Source organism: Kogia breviceps, chromosome 7, assembly GCF_026419965.1.
Source record: "Kogia breviceps isolate mKogBre1 chromosome 7, mKogBre1 haplotype 1, whole genome shotgun sequence".
NCBI lineage: Eukaryota > Metazoa > Chordata > Mammalia > Artiodactyla > Physeteridae > Kogia > Kogia breviceps.
In genome coordinates, this window is record NC_081316.1 from 12,485,316 (window position 1) to 12,504,816 (window position 19,501).

The 19,501-nt window shown below is 54.1% G+C and overlaps 1 protein-coding gene across 1 annotated transcript; it reads left to right on the forward strand.

The window, feature by feature from the left end:
• Nucleotides 1-3,821: 3,821 nt before the first annotated feature.
• Nucleotides 3,822-16,697, forward strand: LOC131759728 (T-cell differentiation antigen CD6-like). The gene is made up of 9 exons (XM_067039388.1): nt 3,822-3,858; nt 7,913-7,978; nt 10,488-10,628; nt 10,993-11,091; nt 12,359-12,481; nt 14,168-14,239; nt 14,459-14,719; nt 15,013-15,114; nt 15,618-16,697. Exons 1-9 carry the CDS (start codon nt 3,822-3,824, stop codon nt 15,680-15,682), a joined length of 966 nt encoding a protein of 321 aa, XP_066895489.1. The 3' UTR covers nt 15,683-16,697.
• Nucleotides 16,698-19,501: the final 2,804 nt, after the last annotated feature.

Sequence of the window (19,501 nt, forward strand, 5' to 3'; positions counted from 1 at the left end):
GTTTTCACTCTGGGATCTAATCCAACACTGCTTTATTTCGTTGGTCAAAGTTGCCAGCTTTGGCCATTGGAGGCTCTTTCCATTGGCTCCAGGACCACTTCACTGACCCCATCATGGTATGTTCCTTTGCCTGTTGAACACTTCCTCACTTTTTGGCTATAAGATGCTCCAGGCTCATCTGGTATAATCCCTGCACCAGTCCTCCAATCAGCCATTTCACTAAGGAGCCCTGGTTATTCTCTTGTTGGAGAATAATCTTAGAAACCAAGATATGCACTGGGTACTAGGTGTACTCGTTGCCCCTGGAGCATAGATGTCTCTAGGCCCACGTAGCTGACAGAGCAAGGAAATTGTATGTGTGTGTACTAACCTGTGTGCATATACAAATCCATAAACCCATCCACCTGCAGCCACCTGTATGCATATTAAGGTAAGCATGAGCTCACACTAATGCCTCCCACTCGAATCCAGTACCACGCAGATACTCCAGCCTCCTCCTGTTCACCCATAACCTGCCTCTCCAGCAGGAAGAAACCAGGCCCCACCACTCACTATCCATTTACTTTATTGTTCGATTCTGTATATTATTTTAATTTCTTATTTTTTCATATTTTCTCCATCAAGATGATAAGTTCATGCTGTATACCTGAAACTTACACAATATTGTAAGTCCACTATACTTCAGTAAAAATTTTTTTTAAAGATTGTAAGTTCCTCAAGCTTTTTTTTTTCTTCTGTCCTCACTGCCCCACCCCCGACCAATGTCTTTATATATATATATGTATATACATGTATAAAAATTAATATTTTATGAGTGTCCACTATGGGTCATTTTCTCTGCCCGTCTCTAGGGATGCAAAGATGGGTAGGACATTGTGCTGACTCTCCAGTTGCTCCTGGTGCTAATAAATACTTGTTAAACATTCAGTGAAAGATCTTGGCACCTGCCTGGAATGATGAGAGTTACACATCACAAGCAGAGGACCATATAGAGAGGAGAGGCGGGCTGGAATGGCAGCCCCACGCGGGCAGGGATTTTTTTGCCTACTTTGTTCACTGTTGTATCCTCAGACCCAGAACAGAGTCTGGCAGGTAGTAGCTGCTCAATAAATGTTTGAGGAAGGGAGGGAGGGAGGGAGGGAAGGAGGGAGGGGTCACTTCAACTTTTGTCCGAGTGCCTTTCAGGCCTTCTGCACTTGCATTCCTTGTCCACACACACCTCTAAACATCCCCTCTGGTGCTGAATCTGAATCACCCACATCAGTGGATGAATGAGCATTGGAGCTACCACTGCCTGCCACCCACCTTCCTAGCGTCATGGGCTTGTGCAGTTCTTTGATACTTTATAAAGCATTACTCTGTCAAGATGAATGGAAAATGGAAACACAAAAGGGCCAGCTGTAGTGAAAAGAGTAGGTCTCACTAATCTAATACATTTAAGGCAAAGTGGAAACCCTCTGGGCTCCTTGCTCTGGGAAGATCCTTGAAATGGGTCCTGAGCCACCCTGTTCCCATGGCGTGGTTTCTCCCTGTCCTGGGGAGGGGATGCAATGAAGAGGCCCTGCCTAGCTTCTGGCCCTTGGAGAAATTGAACTGGTGGCAGCCTTTACATGGCATCAGAAGGTGTTTGGTTCATCATCTGTTTGAGAAGATGTCTTGCTCATTCCTTTGACGTGCATTTCTATAAATAGCTTATGCAGCAATCTGAACATCTGTGTCCCAAAAAGGTTTGTTTTTAAGTTGTAAGAAGTTGTCACCATCACCCTTCATTTCTGCCCCAATTTAAAACAATGAGAAGACTCCTGCCCCGCCCACTCCAGCACACCCCGTCACACCCCCATCAGACCTGCTAGGGCTCCTGAGGGACCCGGCCCAGCCCCGGGTTGTTTTGGCTTGTCGGTGAACCCAGGCCCTGCCCAAGGGGCGAGGAGACCACCCACTCAGGCACAGAGCCCTGGGTGGGATGTGAGTGACACTCCCGAATGCCAAGTCCCTCAGTATTTTACTTCTTAGTGAAGCAAGATGAGCTGAAACACAATTAGAAAGCAAGTCCGTGGGGCATGGCACGGGGCCTCAACATATTCCGGGAGCAGAGATAAACCATTCTTGTACAAGCCAGGGTTTAGAACAAATGTTCCTCCTCATTCACTTGTTTTTGCTTTCATCCCATTGGCAAACCTTTATCCTGTTCCTGTTCCACAGGCTGTCCTTCCACGTGTCCGCTCCATGCAAGCACTTTACCTACATGATGGCATTTAAACATGATGGCATTTAATCCTAAGAGCCCCATGTGACAGCTACTGTTATGATCTCGTTTCTGTGGACGGAAAATATTTAGAAGCTTGGGGAACAGCCGATGACTAGCAGAATAAATCCAAAAATCCAATCGTGGGGTCCAAGGCCTCCCTCTACACCCACACCCGCTAAGGTTCTCGTGATCGGGCCCCGAGCCAGGGGCCGCAGGCCTTTCCTCCGGACGGCCTCACACTGGTTAGGGCACCCTCAGCAGGGAAGGGACGACTCAAGGGCGTTGAATTTTCCTCTAAGGGGAAAACGCCCACATGGAAACCGGAAGGCAGTCTGTGTGCAGAGCCGGAGAAGTTATCAGAGAGCTATCTCAGCAGCCAACCCCTCCCCAGGGTCTCGATCAGGGAGATTTAGATCATCTCTGGTCTGAGAGGCTTCCTTGGGTGGGGGGAGGGCTGCCAGACAGGCCTTTGCAGCACCTGCAAGGGCAAAATGAGATGGCCAGCTGGCACCTTGCCATGGTAAGCCTAGCCCTTCCTTCCAGAAGCCACGAGTAACAGAGCGGTGGGCAGAGCCTCAGACCCACCAGATCACCGGCCCCAGCTTCACTTCTCTTGTCATCAGGAAACACTGGCAAGTTTCCCACTCAGGAAAGGAAGGACAGTCACGAGGCCTTCCACACACACATGTGACCCTCCCACGGGAGGTGGTGCTACCTCAGGAAATGCCTGCAAAGTCCGGGACCATGATCCCACTTTGGAGACGAGAAAGAAGATGCTTTGGTGACAGGCCCATGGGCCGCACTGTCAGTGCCAGGCTGAGACAGGAGTCCCAACTCCTGAGTCCAAAACTTCAGATTTTCCTTCTTAAATTCTCAAACCAGCAGTCTGGAACCCAAATTCAAATTCGACCTACAGATGTGCTTTTTTTTTTTTTTTTTTGCTCCGGATGCACAGGCCCAGCGGCCATGGCCCACGGGCCCAGCCGCCCCGCGGCACGCGGGATCCCCCCGGACCGGGGCACGAACCCGCGCCCCCCACATCCGCAGGCGGACTCCCAACCACTGCGCCACCAGGGAAGCCCTACAGATGTGCTTTTTGAGGCCAGCTTGGTGTTTTTAATGTTTTGGAAATGAACTGCCAACATTTGAAAATCAGGAGACTTCACATAGGATTCTAGATTTCTGATTTCTTTTGAAAAATCAGAAACTTTTGTCATGCCAGGCCTGGAACCTCAACAGCCAGCTACAATCGGCTGGGGCTGCAGCAAGGAGACGTGGCCCTCTGTGATGGGGTAGGGCCACTTGTCACCCAGCTTGACACCCTCTTGGCACTAGGTGCACCACCACCCCACCCCACCCCGATTCCTCAGGGCTTCTCCCTCCACAAAAGCCAGCGTGGCCACATTTGACACGTGGGCAAGCAGAGCATGGCTGGTGCCCTGGCCAGAGGAAGTCGGGGAGAGGCAGAGGGAGACCCCGAACACCCAGCCAACGCCCCTTTCTGTTTATTGCACCTCCCTCCGGCCAAGACCCCAGTGCACAGCTCACTGGAGTGGGTGGGGTAGTGCACAGTATGCTTCCTGCGGACCTGGAGCAGCAGGACCTGCCAGGTGTGGTCCGTCCCTGGTCTGTCTGTAACTCACGAGGCACCTCCCACTGTTCCTTGCAAGCCTGCTCAAGAGGGGAGCTTCCCATAGACAGAGACAGAGCCCATCCTGCCGCCTAGCCTGGCATCAGAGCAGGGGCCAGCTAGAGCTCAGCGCTGTTTCTGGCCTATTCTGTGCCTGGCCTTCCCTGAGGCATCTACAGGGCCCGGGAAGTTTACAGGCTGGACCAGGATTGGTCTCTGGGGAAGATGGTGAGTGTTTGTAACTGAGCAGATTGATTTGTTTTGTTCACAGCAAGCACTGAAATCCAGTGATGCTGAAAGGAGCCCCTTTACCAACATCACCACCACCAACCCATGGTGCCTGAAATCCTGACATTAACGCTTCATCCCTTTGGGTTAAGGTCTCTTCAGGTGTCATGTGTAAAGGCAAGTCCTCCTGGGAAGTATCAGTCATTAACACTTGAGTATGAATTGCTCTCCCAGACTCTCTGGAATTTTTAGAGCTGGAAGAGAACTCAGAGACCATTGTCCCAGCAGCACATTTTTTCTTCAGACGAGAAGCCTGAGGCTCGAAGGGGTGAAATGATCTATCCATGCTTAGGAGCAGAGCTGCAGTTACAATGAGGCTTTCCTGAATCCATGGTCTAGGGCAGCAGTTGGCAAACTTTTTCTGTAAGTGGTCAGACAGTAAATATTTGAGGATCCGCTGGCCACACGGTCTCTGTCGCAACCGCTCCACTCTGCCGAGGGATGGGAAGGCAGCCACAGACAAGACACAGATGAATGAGCCTGAATGAGCCTGAATGAGCTAAAACGTGAATTCCATATCATTTTTATGTATCACAAAATATTCTTCTTTTTAATTTTTTTCACCCACTTAAAAATGTAAAAACCATTCCTGGCATTCAGGCCCTACAGAAACAAGCACCGAGTCAGATTTAGCCCAAGGCTGGGAATTTGCTCACCGCCCGCACCCCCCCACCCCGACCCTTGTGAAATGCTTTTAAGAAAGCTGCATCACAGGCCCACACACATTTTTAAGTCATTTTCTAAAATGTTTCACCCAAAGTCTGATGAAGCAGGATGTGACTCACATTTCATATTCAATGTCACATTTTAAATACGGACATTTTAAAAGAAAACTGTTACATCGTCCTTTTAAATGAACCTAGTGTTGAGATCCACCATCATCTTTTTTTTTTTTTTTCAAATTTTTAATTGTGGTTAAAGAGACTCAACACAAAATGTATCCTCTTAACCATTTTTAAGTGTCCAGTCCGGTAGTATTAAACACATTCATAATGTTATTGTACAGCCATCACCACCATCCGTCTCCATAGTTCTTTTCATCTTGTAAAATTGAAACTATAAACCCCATTAAACGATAACTCTCCATCCCCTCTCCCTCCAGCCCCTGGAAACCACCATTCTACTTTCTGTCTCTGTGAGTTTAACTACTCTAAGTATCTCATATAAAGGGCATCCTACAGCTTTCATCTTTTTGTGACTGGCTTATTTCACTCAGCATAATGCCTCAAGGTTCATCTATCTGTGTTGTCGCCTGAGACAGAATCGCCTTCGTTTGCAAGGCTGGATAGTATTCCATCATATGCACGGCCCATACTTTGCTTATCAGTTCACATCCATCAGTGGATTGCTTCTCCGTCTTAGGTCTTGTGATAATGTTGCTGTGAACATGGGGCGTTTAGAGTGGAAGAATAGGCCACCCCCAAATACGCCACTTTGGCGTAAGAATGATCTTGAGTTAAAGGCACTTGAAAAACAACAAATACAAGAAAAACACTCTGACCTTCCTTCTTTTTCGTAAGATCAGAAGATGAAAGTCCCATATGAAAGATGTCCTCCTACTCCAGAAGGAAAGTTACGTTCTTATCACGTCAAGGACAAGAAGATGAGACCGAGAGAATTCTATACAAACAGATCTTGTTAACATACTGTAACTCTTACCTTCCTTCCTCTCCCATATCGTTTAGTTCCTTTTCCACAATTACCTCCCTTTGTTCAAACTACTATAAAAGCATGTAGGTGGGGGCTTCCCGGGTGGGGCAGTGGTTAAGAATCCGCCTGCCGATGCAGGGGACACGGGTTCGAGCCCTGATCCGGGAAGATCCCACACGCCGCGGAGCAACTAAGCCCGTGCGCCACAACTACTGAGCCTGCGCTCTAGAGCCCGTGCTCCGCAGCAAGAGAAGCCACAGCAATGAGAAGCCCGTGCACCACAACAAAGTGTAGCCCTTGCTCGCCGCAACTAGAGAAAGCCCGCGCACAGCACCAAAGACCCAAAACAGCCATAAATAAATAAAAATAAAGGTATCTCTCTCTTAGTGAGGTGTGTCAATGTTTTCCCTCTCATTGAGCTAAAGTATCCATGGATGGATATTATTTATTGCTCCAACAAGACAGGCATCAGCATGCTGTCTTTCATTTTTATGGACGTGAGTGCTGACTGGATGGACCCAAAAGGACATTTTTTAGTGATGCCGCACAATTTTTTCAACGGTGTCCGAGTTAGATGCCAAACACCGCAAAGCAATCTAGCATCAAATTACTTCTTAATTGTTAAGATGCTGTTGCAAATAAAAACTAGAAACCATGCGACTTGTAAAATGATGTGTTACCTGTCTTAGAGTCATTTACTTCCTTGTCACCAGCACCGATGCTTCAAATTGTCCCTTTGCCGGTGCCCCAGCGGTTTTTCCCCACCGGAGGATCTGGAAAGGTGGGGTCTGCATGGTTTTAGTAAAGTGGAAGAAAAACAGTTATGAAAGGGGATGGGAATGACGCGGACTGGGAGGGGTACAGGACATCAGGAACCCGGAAATCGATTCCCCTACTGCTACCTGGGCCCCTTCCCATCTGAAGGCCACCAGCCTAGCACAAAGGTGAAGGAAGGAAAATCCTCTGTGTTGAGAACTTCACAATTTCACGGCATGACCTACTCGGTCCAAAGCCCTGCCCTAGGAGACTAGACCAGGCTCTAGCACGGCTTCTAGAAGCCTAGCACCACATCCCTGGGATGACCCCGCCCCACTCTGAGTTCCTGTCTGGGAGAGCTCAAGGCACCAAAAGAATGCACTAGAAGGATTTCCTGTTGGTCCTTACGGATCAGGGTTCTTGGCCTTCCCCAATGAATAGAAATTGACTAGAGGCCAGACAAGAAATTCAGGCAAGGCTTTATTGGGGCCCCTGCTGCAGCAGCGGGGAGAAAGAACAAATAACAGGTTCCCTTGCTGGCTCACTCCCCGAGGGGGGCAAGCTTGCTTTTCGTATGGGGTGAGGGTAGGGGTATGTCCAGGGATCGGGCCGGAGGGGTGGCTTAGGTGTTTTGCCCACCCCTCTGGTGGTATTGTGTGCAGGGGGCACGCACAGTACCCAGCTTTTGCTCCCGACACCCTGTTTTTTCTCCAGGTTCTTCAAAAGTGACAGTTGGGGTTTTTGGTCTCTTTGTATCTTTGGGGTCCAGAATTTGCCACAAATAACTGAGCATGCATGCAGTTATTTTTAGCCCCGTACAGTTTCTTTGTATTTTGTTGCCCGAGGAGAGGTGTATCCAGGTGCAAGCGTTGCTGGGAGGCTTCGTCTTGTGAATATGTGGGTGCTGATACCAGGCACTTCACAGGGTAGCCGGGAAGTCAGATAATATCCACCAAGGGAGGTTGTAAGCCCCATCCCTTACCCGTCCAATGATTATGATAATGACGAGACTGTCCGATTCCCACCTCCTGAGGCAGCTGTGAAGACCAAATGCAATGCTAGATGGAAAAGGGAAATACTTGTGTGCTATAGCAGAGTAAACAGAAGGAAGGGCTCATTCTTTCATTAGCCCTTTATTTAAACCAAAAAACCTTCCTGGCATTTAATCCATGAGATCCCCCTTATTGTGGGGTGCGGGAAAGACTCAGCCATGGGCCCCGGTGGGAACACACCCACAGTTGCAAGCCACTCGTCTGTCTTGTCCGGTTTCTAGCACAAGGCCTGGCCACAGTTGGTGCTCGGGCACGTGTGCTGAGTGAATGAACAGTGCTTTCTGACAGGTGCCCGGAGCCTGCTCAATCTGTCCACTTCTGAAATCCCTGCAAGTGCTCGGCCGGTCACTGTGGGTGAGTGTCCCTGGGGATGCAGTTTCTCAGAGGCTCGGGTGCGTGTGTGTGTGTGTGTGTGAGAGAGCATGTGTGTGTGTGAGTGTGTGTGCGTGTGTGTGTGCGTGCGTGTGAGTGTGCATGGGTGTGTGAGAGTGTGTGCATGTGAGCGTGAGTGTGCGAGTGTGTGAGCGTGCGCGCGTGTGTGGGTGTGAGTGTGTGTGAGCATGTGTGCGAGTGAGCGCGCGTGTGGGGGGGGCGCGTGTGTGCGGGTGTGTGTGTGACTGTGTGCGTGTGTGAGTGTGCGTGTGTGTGTGAGTGTGTGTGTGTGTGTGTGTGTCTCTGCGGGAGGGGTCTGACGGTTTGTCCCCCATCCCCTACCTCCGGACAGTGAACTTGACTCCCCCCACCATCCCCGGGGCTCTCTGGCTGCTTCGTGCTCCTTTCACCTCGCCTGCCTCTATCGTGTCAGCTCCACAGCTCCCTGAATCCTGATATTTCTTGGACAGGCGTCCTCTCCCCACTCTCTGTGAGCTCCTGTAGGGCAGAGGATAGAGCTGTAGAGAACTGGAGCTGATCCGACACCGGCCAGGGCGTTGGGGACGCCGAGGGCAACAGCCAGTGTGTTTATAATGTTCTGAGCACCGGCCAGGGCTTTACAGTCATTATTTCCCAACCCTTTAATTTTCCCGGCAGCCCCCTGGGGGAGGTCTTCCCACAACCCTTACACAGAGGAGCAAGCTCGGGCTCAGAGGGTGAGGTGGTGGCCAGCAGTGTCGGCTGGAATTTGCCTTCCAGGCTCTGAGCTCTGAATCCACACTTGGTCTGTCCTCCACTTGTGTGTAGCCAACTCCTGGGGCCCAGCCCCCAGCTGTGCCTCTTGCTAGCTGTGTACTGTTGGGAAATTCTTAACCTCTCTGAGCCTAAGATCCCGTGACTATAAAACGAGGATAATAATCCTAGTACTTCTCTCCTAGCATTGTTGTGAGTCTCCAGTAAATTAATTTTCATAAAGTACTTACAACAGGGCTTAGTACATAGTAAGCACTGTCTGGGCCTCAGTTATTCTTATTTATGCATTGTTTAGTCCAGGCAGGGAGCCCCGTGGCAGCCCCGAGATAACCACAGGGACCCGGATTCACAGGCTTACCCCTTCCCCTGGTTCCTGGCTGCCTCTCCCAGGCCCTCTCCAGAGGTGGGTGGGCGGCTTCGGGAGGGGACAGAGGGGCCCCAAGTCCTGCCAGGGAACCTGGCAACGGCTGAGGGCGCGGAGAGGGTATGAAATGCTGGGCGCTGCGCAGACTGGAGGACGAGCTCCTGCCAGGACCCACACACCCTCTCACACTCTCCATTGCTGAGGTCCGGGTTGGGAGGCATGTCGCCCTCAGAAGAGCAGAGCTCTTCTGGAGGGCCGGTCTCCAAGGAGCACACTCCAGCGCTTGCTTCTGCAGCCCCTCCCTCGGCCCTGACCCCCTTGGCCCACATTCGCGGCTCTCCCATAGCCCCCTACAGTCCAGTCTCTCCCCTGCACCTGCTTGCTGCTGCGAAATCCAGTTCCTACCCCAGCGCAGGCTGCCCCATTTGCAAACAGAAGGGGAGAGGGAAGAAAATGAGGACGGGGTGTGTGGGGGGTGATCTCCCAAGGGGAGCAGACACTGCCAGCAGCCAGGGAGTCGGAGTGATCTCATCCCCCAACCTCCTGCGTTACTGTTACTACCCTTCCTCCAGCTCTGTGGCCCGCGCACCCCAGGCTTTCTGCCCCGAGCGGGAGATGGTTCGTGTCTCTGGGATGATGAGGGTTAGGGCCTCCCTGCAGCTTCCATCCGTTCTCTGCTTTGGGTTCTTTTCAGCAGGGGTGAGGCCAAGAGGGAGGGGAAGGCAAGAAGTCACACCAGGGCTGCAGAGCTGAGAGGTCTGGAATCAAGGCCCTCCCTCAGCCCCGCCCTCAGGGTGCATGTCTGGTAAGAAGGAGGCATCTGGGGCAAGGAAAGGAGATCTCGCTCTCCTGATGGTCTGTTCCCTGCCAGCAGATGCTCAGAGCCACCTTCTCTGGGGATCCAGCCTTGGTCTTCCCTGTAGAGAATCAGGTGCCCCTTGGAGGGCCACACGCCTGTCTATACCTTCATCACAGCAGGAAACTTACTGAATTGGACTGAGTTGGCTTGTCAATCTTCCCACTAGACAGAGGCCCTCAAGGCCTGTGACATTGCCATCATATTTGTCTCCCCAGGTCTAGTGCCTGGCACACAGTGGGTGCTCAATAATTGTTGAGCAGAGACAGATCTCCTGGCTTCGTGGCCAGGAGAAAGTTTCATTCAGTCAGTTATTCGTTCAATATGCATTTCTCAGGCACCTACTATATACCAGGCACCTAAAAGCAGATGGGAAAATTTTTTTTTTAAAAAAGGGAGGAGGAGGATACGTCCAAAAGGGAAGTGGGTCAGATGCAGAGAAGAAGGAGAGGTGAGAATGGCAGGGAGAAGTCCATGTCCCTTCCTTTTTCTCCCTGATTTGGGGTTCTTGCTTCCAGAATCTTCTGTGACGGTGAAAAGGAAGGACTGGGAATCTCGAGAGCTAATGCTCCTCATCCCTTGCATCGTTCTGGGAATTCTCCTGCTTGTCTCACTCAGTTTCATAGCCATCATCCTCTTGAGAATTAAAGGAAAATACGGTAGGTGCAGAGTCCCAGGAGCCACGGGAAAGGCCCAGGGATGAAAAGAAGCAGACCTGAGGTACAGTCCTCCCAGAGGGACACGAGCCATGGGGAACCCCAGCAGTAATGGCAGTGATCCAGCAATGGCCACCCAGCCCTGGCCCCAAGAAGCACCTCCTGATGGGAAGGATTTTCCCAGCATGCCCCGCAGAAGTTGTCCACAGGAGGACCAGATTGTGTGTGTGTGTGTGTGTGTGTGTGTGTGTGTGAGGGTGTTTGGGGATGGGGGAGGTGAGGAGGGAGGTATCCCCAAGAGAGCAGAACCAGGGAGACTGGAAGGTGCACAAAATGACTTGTAGGATCTCTGCCTCCCCTTCCTCAGCCCTCCCCGCTATGGTGAACCACCAGCACCTACCCACCACCACCCCAGCGGGGACCGCAAGCCATCAAGAGGTTCCCATCACCATCGCCAAAGAAGAAAGTAGGATGTCACCCACCCTGGGGGTGAGGAGGGCGGGGGAGGACAGGAAGGGGATATTTTCCGAGGGTCAGTGCTGCTTGGGTCAAAGCGGTGCCCCAGCTGGAGATGAGACCTGGGCCAGCCCACGAGTGGCTGTGGGACCCTGAGCAGGTTCAACCTCAGTCTGGGCCTTGATAGGCTGATGACTTTCCCGTGCACTCATTCTAGAACTCTCAGCTTTCGCAATCTGGACCCAAACAGGCCCAGGGCAGTTTGGACTTGGTTCTCAAAGGAAAGCTCTGTCCTGCTAATTGGCCAGTAGGTCTGCCCAATCAGCCTCCCTGCAAAGCCCCATCAAGATTTTTCTGGAACATAATTTTATTGCATATTTTCCGAGTCAAAAAAAAATGGGATCAGTCATCCCCCTTTAACGGTACATCAACGCATTACCTCTTGAGAGTCTTGTGAAGAAGTTCAAGTTTAATCACACTGCATTATGAATATGTTAAATCGCCTTTATTTGTAAGAGTTCAGTGACACAAAAACCAATACAAAACTCAGCCATGGGCTTCCCTGGTGGCGCAGCGGTGGAGAGTCCGCCTGCCGATGCAGGGGACGCGGGTTCGGGCCCCGGTCCGGGAGGATCCCACGTGCCGTAGAGCGGCTGGGCCCGTGAGCCGTGGCCGCTGAGCCTGCGCGTCCGGAGCCTGTGCTCCGCTACGGGAGAGGCCACAGCGGTGAGAGGCCCGCGTACCGCAAAAAAAAAAAAAAAAAGAAAAACAACTCAGCCATATGTTATAAAGATTCTTTGCACACAGGATATCCATATGTTTGAGAAGAGAGTATGAACACAGAGTAGGCACAGAGCAGCCACTCGCCGACTTTTATGGTCCAGAGGTTAAGAGCCACATTGCCTGCTTCTCTAGGCAATGTGAGAATCTCCCTGGGCCTCAGTTTCCCCAGCTATAAAATGGGGACACTAACCTAGCAACCTCACAGGGTTATTACGTGCATTAACTGAGCTAATATTTATAAATGTTGGAATAGTGCCCGGCACGCCGCGACTACTCTGTGTTTGTCAAGTAAATAAATGTTACTTAGCTCCCCGGCTTTGAAATGGATGCCGGGGAGCTTGGAAACCCCAGGCCCGACGGTCCTGTACAAGGAGGGCTGCCCGGCGCACCCCTGCCCCTCTGTGTCCGGCCCCCACCGCGCACGCGGTCGGCCGCCTCTCTCTGCAGCTTTCTGCCCCCGCCTTGCCGCGCTGCCCGCTCTGTTCTCTCCCCAGTTCCCGAGCTGCCCATCCAGGCCCAGGCTCCGCCCCCTGAAGACTCGCACTCCAGCTCGGACTCAGATTATGAGCACTACGGCTTCGGCAGCCGGCCCCCCGTGGCCCTGACCACCTTCTACAGTGAGTGCCCGGGCCCGGAGCCCAAGGGCCCGCCTGCCCGCACCCGGGAGAGGGCCCGGCTGGCTGGGGGGCCTGCGCTGGTCTCCCCCCTCGGTGAGCCCTGCAGGATGAGAGTGGCCTGTCCCTCGCTGGGACCACTGCACCGACTCTCAATGGTCCTGCGCTGAAGTTTTCAAAGTGCTTTGTGACCCTGCAGACATCTCCAGTCATTTCCCCTTGGACCACCTTCCCTCCCGTGCTTGTCCGGGGTCACGCAGGTCTCAAGACCGGGCCCTCGACATTCACCTAACTGGGGCCGCGTCTGTGCCGGATGCGAGGCACTCCAGTTCAGAGGGCTTCTCGCGTGCTCTCACCCCTGCTGTGTCCCATCCCGCCCCGTCAGTCTCACCTCCTCGCCCACCTCCACCATGAGCCCAGCTCGCACTTCTCATCCGGCTTCTCCAGCTCTGTTCTCTGCCTGTTGGGGATACAGAAGGAGGAAAGTCAGGGCTCAGGCAGGGCCCACGCGAGGCCGGGAGGTCGGACGAGACCAGAGACTCTCCCAGCTACTGCGAAATCCCTTGGGAGCTCAGCAAAACTTCCTGAGCCCCACCCCGGGACCTCCTTTATAAGCTAGGATGAGAGTTTGGCTGTGTGTGACACAGACTCCAAATGACATCATCCGGAGAAGTTGGAGGGGGCCCGGGCTCCTCTCTTGCTACTCTGCAGTCCCTAAGACGTTGCCCGGTCCACACAGTCCAGAGTGGCTCCCCACCATGTCTGCGTTCTAGGCCGCCGGAAGGGGGAAGGAGAGGCGTGCCCTACCCTGTATGTATGGCAGGATGCCAGGGGGTGCCCACACGGCTCCCACGCACTTTGCACCCGTCAGAACTTAAACCCAGCAGCTGCAAGAGAGGCAGGGAGACGAAGCCTCTGTCCTGGGCAGCTGTGTGTCCAGATAGAGCCCAGAGGTCTCCTAGTAGCGGGGGCGGGGCAGTAGGATGGGTACTGAGGACAGCAGCCGTCTTTGCCCCACCTGCTGAACCAGGGCCTCTGGGGGACAGTGTGGATGATTCCACTCTGCGGGGCCATGGTCCAGCATTTGGGAGCCACAGAGGTGAGTGTCCTTAGAACCTGAGATTCTGAGTCCAGGCATGTAAGATGCAAGACCGGGAGTCCAAAATCCTGTGACACTGAGACCGAAAGTCAGTAGTAACACATGCAAAAAGCTGACTCCCAGATTCCGGACGCTCAAGCTCTTAAGATGCTATGAATCTGCACCTCTCTGATTCTGAAACCGAGGTACCGCAGAGCCCAGGATACAAAGATTCCAGACCCTCAGCTTCACTCTGGGAAGGCTCGTCAGGGGCAACATCTGGCCTTTTCCTGCCCCGAGCTGCCCAAGCAGAAGAACTCCCCGTGTTCCCTTAAGTGGCAGGAGGGACAGCTGGGGCTGGGGAGGTACAGGGCACTGGGGTTTCTGGCCGGAAGCAGCCTGTCCCCAGGCCGGTTTCAGATTGAGGCTCGGGGTCTGCCTGGACTAGGACTTGAGCCTGGGATCTGATGAAAAAGACTAAGCCATCAGGATTGTCCTCCTGCCCTATTCAGCCTCCCGAATCCCACAGAACACCAGCCTCTGCTCCAGACTCCCCAGACAAGGAGGTGGAGCCTACCCACCTCCTTCCTCACCGCCATCTCTGCTTGTAGATTCCCAGCGGCACCGCTTCACGGATGAAGAGGTCCAGCAGAACAGGTTCCAGATGCCCCCCTTGGAGGAAGGTGAGTCAGGCCGGGGAGGGACGTGGAGGGGGGTGGTTAGGATGCCAGCCCCGCCTCCAGACTTAGCAGGTCACTCGCCTTGAGAAGCATCAGCGCAACCTCCCTCAACAGGTCTTTCCTGACTTTAACAATTCCCATTGGCAGTAAGCTGTTTCTTGAGTTTAACTTAAAGCCCTCTTGCCGCACCGCAACCTTCTTTATCATGATTCTCTCTTTCAGGCCCCGGACTCGAAGAGGCGCACGCCTCCCGGGTCCCACCTGCTGACCCTGAACACTGCATTGCGGACCCCCGCTCCACGAGCCCTCGGCACCACCCAAGGAGCAAGAGTGGCTCCAGCACATCTTCGGGGGAGGAGTACTGTAATAGCCCCAGCAGCAGGCTACCTCCGTGGAGCTCTCAAGTGTTTTCTTCAGAGAGGAACCCCCTGCTGGGGCAGCCCCTGAACTTGGAGCTGGCTGGCTGCCAGGCAACTTTTCCAGGTAAGGTGGGTCCAGGAGGATTGTAAGCCTGCCCCAGCCTCCCATCCTGCAGCCGAGCTGGCCAGAGGAAACGTGAAGCCGGGAGCCCTGAGCCAGTCTGAGTTCAGGACTCTAGTCCCAGCTCGGCAGCCACGTGCTGTGTGACCTTGGACAAGTCTCCTCCCCTCTCTGGGCCTTCATTTCCCAGTTGTCAAGCTAAGGACCTGACTCTACTGAGTCTTGAGGGCCTCCCAGCTCTGGCACTTTGTGAACTAGGCTGGCAGAGGGTGACTGGCTCTGGGGGTTTCCAGCAGGGCCCTCGGCTGATGACAGCTCCAGCACCTCCTCCGGAGAGTGGTACCAGAACTTCCAGCCGCCGCCCCAGCTCCCATCTGCTGAGCAGTTAGGATGGCCAGGTGCCAGGGGCCCGAGAGGGGGTTCTGGGAGGGTTCACAGAGAGGGACTGGAGGGTGGATGAGTGGGGTAGCTCCGGATACACTGGCCCACGGGGGAGAAAAGAGAAGTAACGGGATTTTTTTAAAGCAAACAAGAATATAAGGAGGTAGGGAAAATGGAGGGAGGTGGGGCAGAGAAAGATTCAAAGAGAATGCCTTGAGAGGAAGTGAGCTCCCCATTAGTGGAGGCATTCAAGCAGAAGCAGCCAGATGGCCCCTTGGGGGAGCTGGTGGCAGCAGAGGGGCTCCCTGCAGAGGGACTATAGCCCTGAACTACACAGACAAGGCTCTGCCTTCAGAACTGACACTCTAGCGAGGGAGGTAGCCATGAACAAGATTATAAGATGGTCTCACACAGCATCCCCGGGGGAGAGGAATGTGGACCCAGACCTGCTCAGCTCTGTCCCTGCTCAGCAGGTGCTGTGACTGGGCCTCTCACTGACCTGAGTCTCCCGGCCACACAGGGTCCCTCACTGCCCAGCCTGACTCCTCCTCCAATGAAGAGTACGATGACATTGCGGCAGCCTAGCCTGGGCCCGGCGCGGCTCTGTGCGGGCTCTGCGTGCTCCGTGTCTCCGGACTCCGGCTCTGCCTACTCCCCCTCCCCTCCCCCCACCCTCCCCCTCATGCCCCAGGAGCTGAGAGTCCTGCCCTGGAGACGTGAAAGGAACCTCCACACCTAGTATGGCCCAGCCACCATCCACCAACAGAACCTGCCAGCACAGCCCTCCCCCAGCCCCAAACAGCAGCCCCCGGGAAAAGGTGCTGCCTCTGTAAGGGGCCGAGCTCTCTGCCTCAGGGGTGAACAGGCAGAGTCGAGGCCACTGCTCGGCAGGCCGCGTGGAAGGTTCGGACTGGAAGCTTCCAGAGGCCCCTTCCGACCGTCATGTGTCTGAGGCTTTGGTTGCCTGAGTCTCTGACAGCTCAGGGCCCAGAGGTACTCTGCGAGGGGCAGGGAGGCCCCATGTGCAGGGGCCGTTGGACTGCTGTTGCTCTGACAGGTGGGTGCTAGGGCTCGGGGGCAGCCATCAGCTGACCCAGGCTAAGCTCAGGTTGGTACCTGCACCCGGCAGGGAGTCCAGCCTTCCTGGGCACAGCCCACGATGGGACAGGGAGCAGGATGGCTGCCCCTCCTCCAGCACCCGGGGCCTGAGGCCAGCCCTGCCTCTAGAGAGCCTCAGAGCCCGCCAGAGACACAGCCCTGATCTGCAGTGACCATTCCCGGGCAGCAAGCCTTACTCTGAGCTCCCAGAGGTTTACAGAGATGGTCCCATCGAGCCCCGCCAGAGACCCAGAGTGGGGCTGAGTCCCCGTGGGGCAGAAGCACAGAGATGTCTTCCAGGAGGGGCCCAGAGGCGGCACTGAGCCCCGAGGCGCCGTCTGTCTGCCTGGATGGATGGGATCCTCCCCGATGAACACGTAAATATCCGTGTCACTGCTAGAGCCGTAGACGTGTCCAAGGCAGCCTCCAGGGAGAGGCCTGAGTGCTCAGGGCCAGCTTCTGGCGTCCTGTTCTGAGTATCCCGAGATTAAACCAATTGCGGAAAGAAACCGGGGGTGGAGTGAGAAGTCTTTGAACTCACAGAACCCAGGCTCTGCCTCTGGGTGTGTGTCCGTGTGTGTCGGTGTGTGTGTGCGTGTATCTGCGTCTGTGTGTGTGTTGGATTGGAGGCGGCTGTATCCACGGAGGTGCAGATGTCAGGGTGAATTGGAAACGTATTGAATACTGTGGCCCGGCACCATGAAAAGTGCTGGGGATGCAGCGACAAGAAGACACAGGGCCTGCCCTCCTGGAGGTGACAGACCGACGCCTGTGAGTTCAGCACCCCCTCCCTGATCTGCCAATGAGCCCTGGATCAGCGGGGGGCCAGGGTCGCTGCGCTGAATGCATTTTGACCTGGGCCTCCAAAAGCTTCTGAGGCAGCGGAGGATGAGTAGAGTTTATCTCAGAGCTGCCTCGAAAAGGCACGCTGAGCGCAGGTTGCTCAGAGGCTGGGGTTTTAGCCCAGCTGCACCAGCCAATGCCCAGCTCTGCCTGCAGGCAGGAGGCTGGGGGGGCAGGTTTCCTCTGAGCCCTCCCAGAGCCAGGGATGGCGGAGAAGGCCACTCAGTGGATCTTGCCCTGAGCGGCTGAGCAGGGCCTGTTTTCCGTTCACCTCTCCCAGAGGTGCAAAGAAAGCTGGCACTCCCCAGGGCAACCGTCACAGGATGTGGTTGCCCTGTGATGGGGCCCCCTCCTCCGGCCCTCTGAACCCTCCTGGGGCTGCGGGGCGGGGTGGGGGGGGGGATTCCTAGGGGAGGAGCCAGTGCTGGGGTGGGCGGGATCAGACTCCCAGGGTCTGTGGGATTTGTGGAAAGCCTTTTTTTTCAGACAGCCAGGCTCCACATCCCGGCTCCACCCTGTCCTGGCTGTGTGGTCTCCGGCAAGTCACTCTACATCTCTGAGCCTTTGTCGGTAAAGTGCACACAGCAGTGGGTTAGAGGCTTGGCAATAAGGGTTCCCTCTCATTGGTAGATGAATCAGCAGAGGCAAGAGATGTCCGTAAAAGGAGAAAGGGGAGAAGACAGCGCTTCATGGGGTCTTAGCACATTGGTGCTGGAGGAGAGGTTTGTCTCACTCTCATTTTACAGAGGAGGACACTGAGGCCTGGCAGGGGAAAGGACTTGTCCGAGGTCACTCAGACAGTTAGCAGCCAATTCACAATTTGGCCCTAACCCCTCCCCACCTTTGCCCCTTGGGAGTCAAACAGGGGGGTGGTGACACCCTCCGAGTTCTTCCTCATTTCTCACCGGAGCCCCCTCCCCATACACACTCTATTCCATACACACTGAGCCCCTCTGTTCCATATGCACTGAGAGAAATTGGGGAAACTCTGAGACATGTCTCCCTTGCTCCATCCCAGCCCCCAGGCAGCCTGGGACCACCAGGGTCACACATGACAGGGGACTCTCTGAGGGCTGGCGTCCTGAACCACAAGGTCTCCTGCCAGAGCTATCCTCCTGGGCCTGGTGATGGGAGCTGCTCCCAGCGAAGACCTTTCCCCCATCTCTACGCCTCCAGAGCACTCGGACCACCCCTTACAGAGCCAGGCCCTGAGCTGGGACTGGAGAGGCTGGAATGAATGACGTTGCTGTGACCTGAAGGAACAGAAGCCCGTCAGGGGGAGTTTACAATCGTAAGCGGTGCGCTTACCCTCCACTCTTTAGACACCTTGCATGATACATGCCTCAATGATCTGGGAGAGGAAACACAAAGATGTTAAATGGATGTGGCAGCTGAACCCCGATTTCAGAAACACTGATACGGGGGAGGGGCTATATCTGAAATGAAGGCGCTCCAGCAATTTTCTGGCTCTGCGAGTGCAGTGAGAGAATGAAGCCCAGGGAATGCGTGGGGTCCACAAGAGCCCCTGACCCTGCTGGAGGCAGGCCATCCTGGAAGCCTTCCTGAGGAGGTGATGCCTGAGCTGGGTCGTAAAGGATAGGTAGGAGTTAGCTATGGGAGTGGAGAGGGATAGGCATTCCAAGTTGAAGGAATAGCATAAGCAAAGGGCAAGAAACCAGGTGTCTTTCAAGGTAAAGGGGGATCCAACCTGAGAAGAGGCTGAGGACAGCCAATTCTCACACCCACTCTATTTCATAGGTGAGAAAACTGAGGCTAAAAGCGGTTAAGTAAAATGTCCAAGTCACACAGCTACAAAGCAGCAACACTGGGATTTTAATAGGTGCCATCTGGCTTCAGAGTCTGAGCGTTAACCGTGGCACTTCCAGGGGAAACCCATCCCTGTCCCTGTGTCCACTGGAGCTACACTGCTGGGTACAGAGCCCCAGCCAGCTCTGAGATCTGGAGACACCAGCCAACCTGTCTGTCCACCGACAGCACAGGCACCTTCTGGGTGCACAGATGCTAAATTTGGGGATGGGGTAACTCACTGCCTGAGCACTCGTATGCGGCCAGGCTCTATGCTGGGCCTGGGGCACGGAGAGGAATGAAACCTGGCCCTTCCCTGCGGGAGACAGATACAAAGACCAGTAACTGCAATATAGTCCACGGGTGTGGTGGTGGTGACTGTGATGGTGATAATGATGACACGGATGTGCCAGGCATGTATTATTCCTTATAATCCACAACAGAGCTCTCTGAGAAGTTAGTATCCTCCCTAATTTATAAATAAGGAAACTGAGGCCCAGAGAGGTTAAGTGACTGGCCGGAGGTCACACAGCTTGGCAAGTAGTACAACTTTTCTACCTGACTCCAAAGCCCGACGTGAAACCACCACACTGAACGGTGGGGGCGCATCGTGGGCATATTTAAACCACAGGAACTTAAGTGTATCTACTCGGTCGC

Coding starts and splice junctions, on each gene's coding strand:
- LOC131759728 (XM_067039388.1), top strand. CDS start 3,822: ATGCTTCCTGCGGACCTGGAGCAGCAGGACCTGCCAG. Junction 10,629..10,992: donor GAGAATTAAAGGAAAATACG/GTAGGTGCAGAG, acceptor CCCCTTCCTCAG/CCCTCCCCGCTATGGTGAAC. Junction 12,482..14,167: donor GGCCCTGACCACCTTCTACA/GTGAGTGCCCGG, acceptor CTCTGCTTGTAG/ATTCCCAGCGGCACCGCTTC.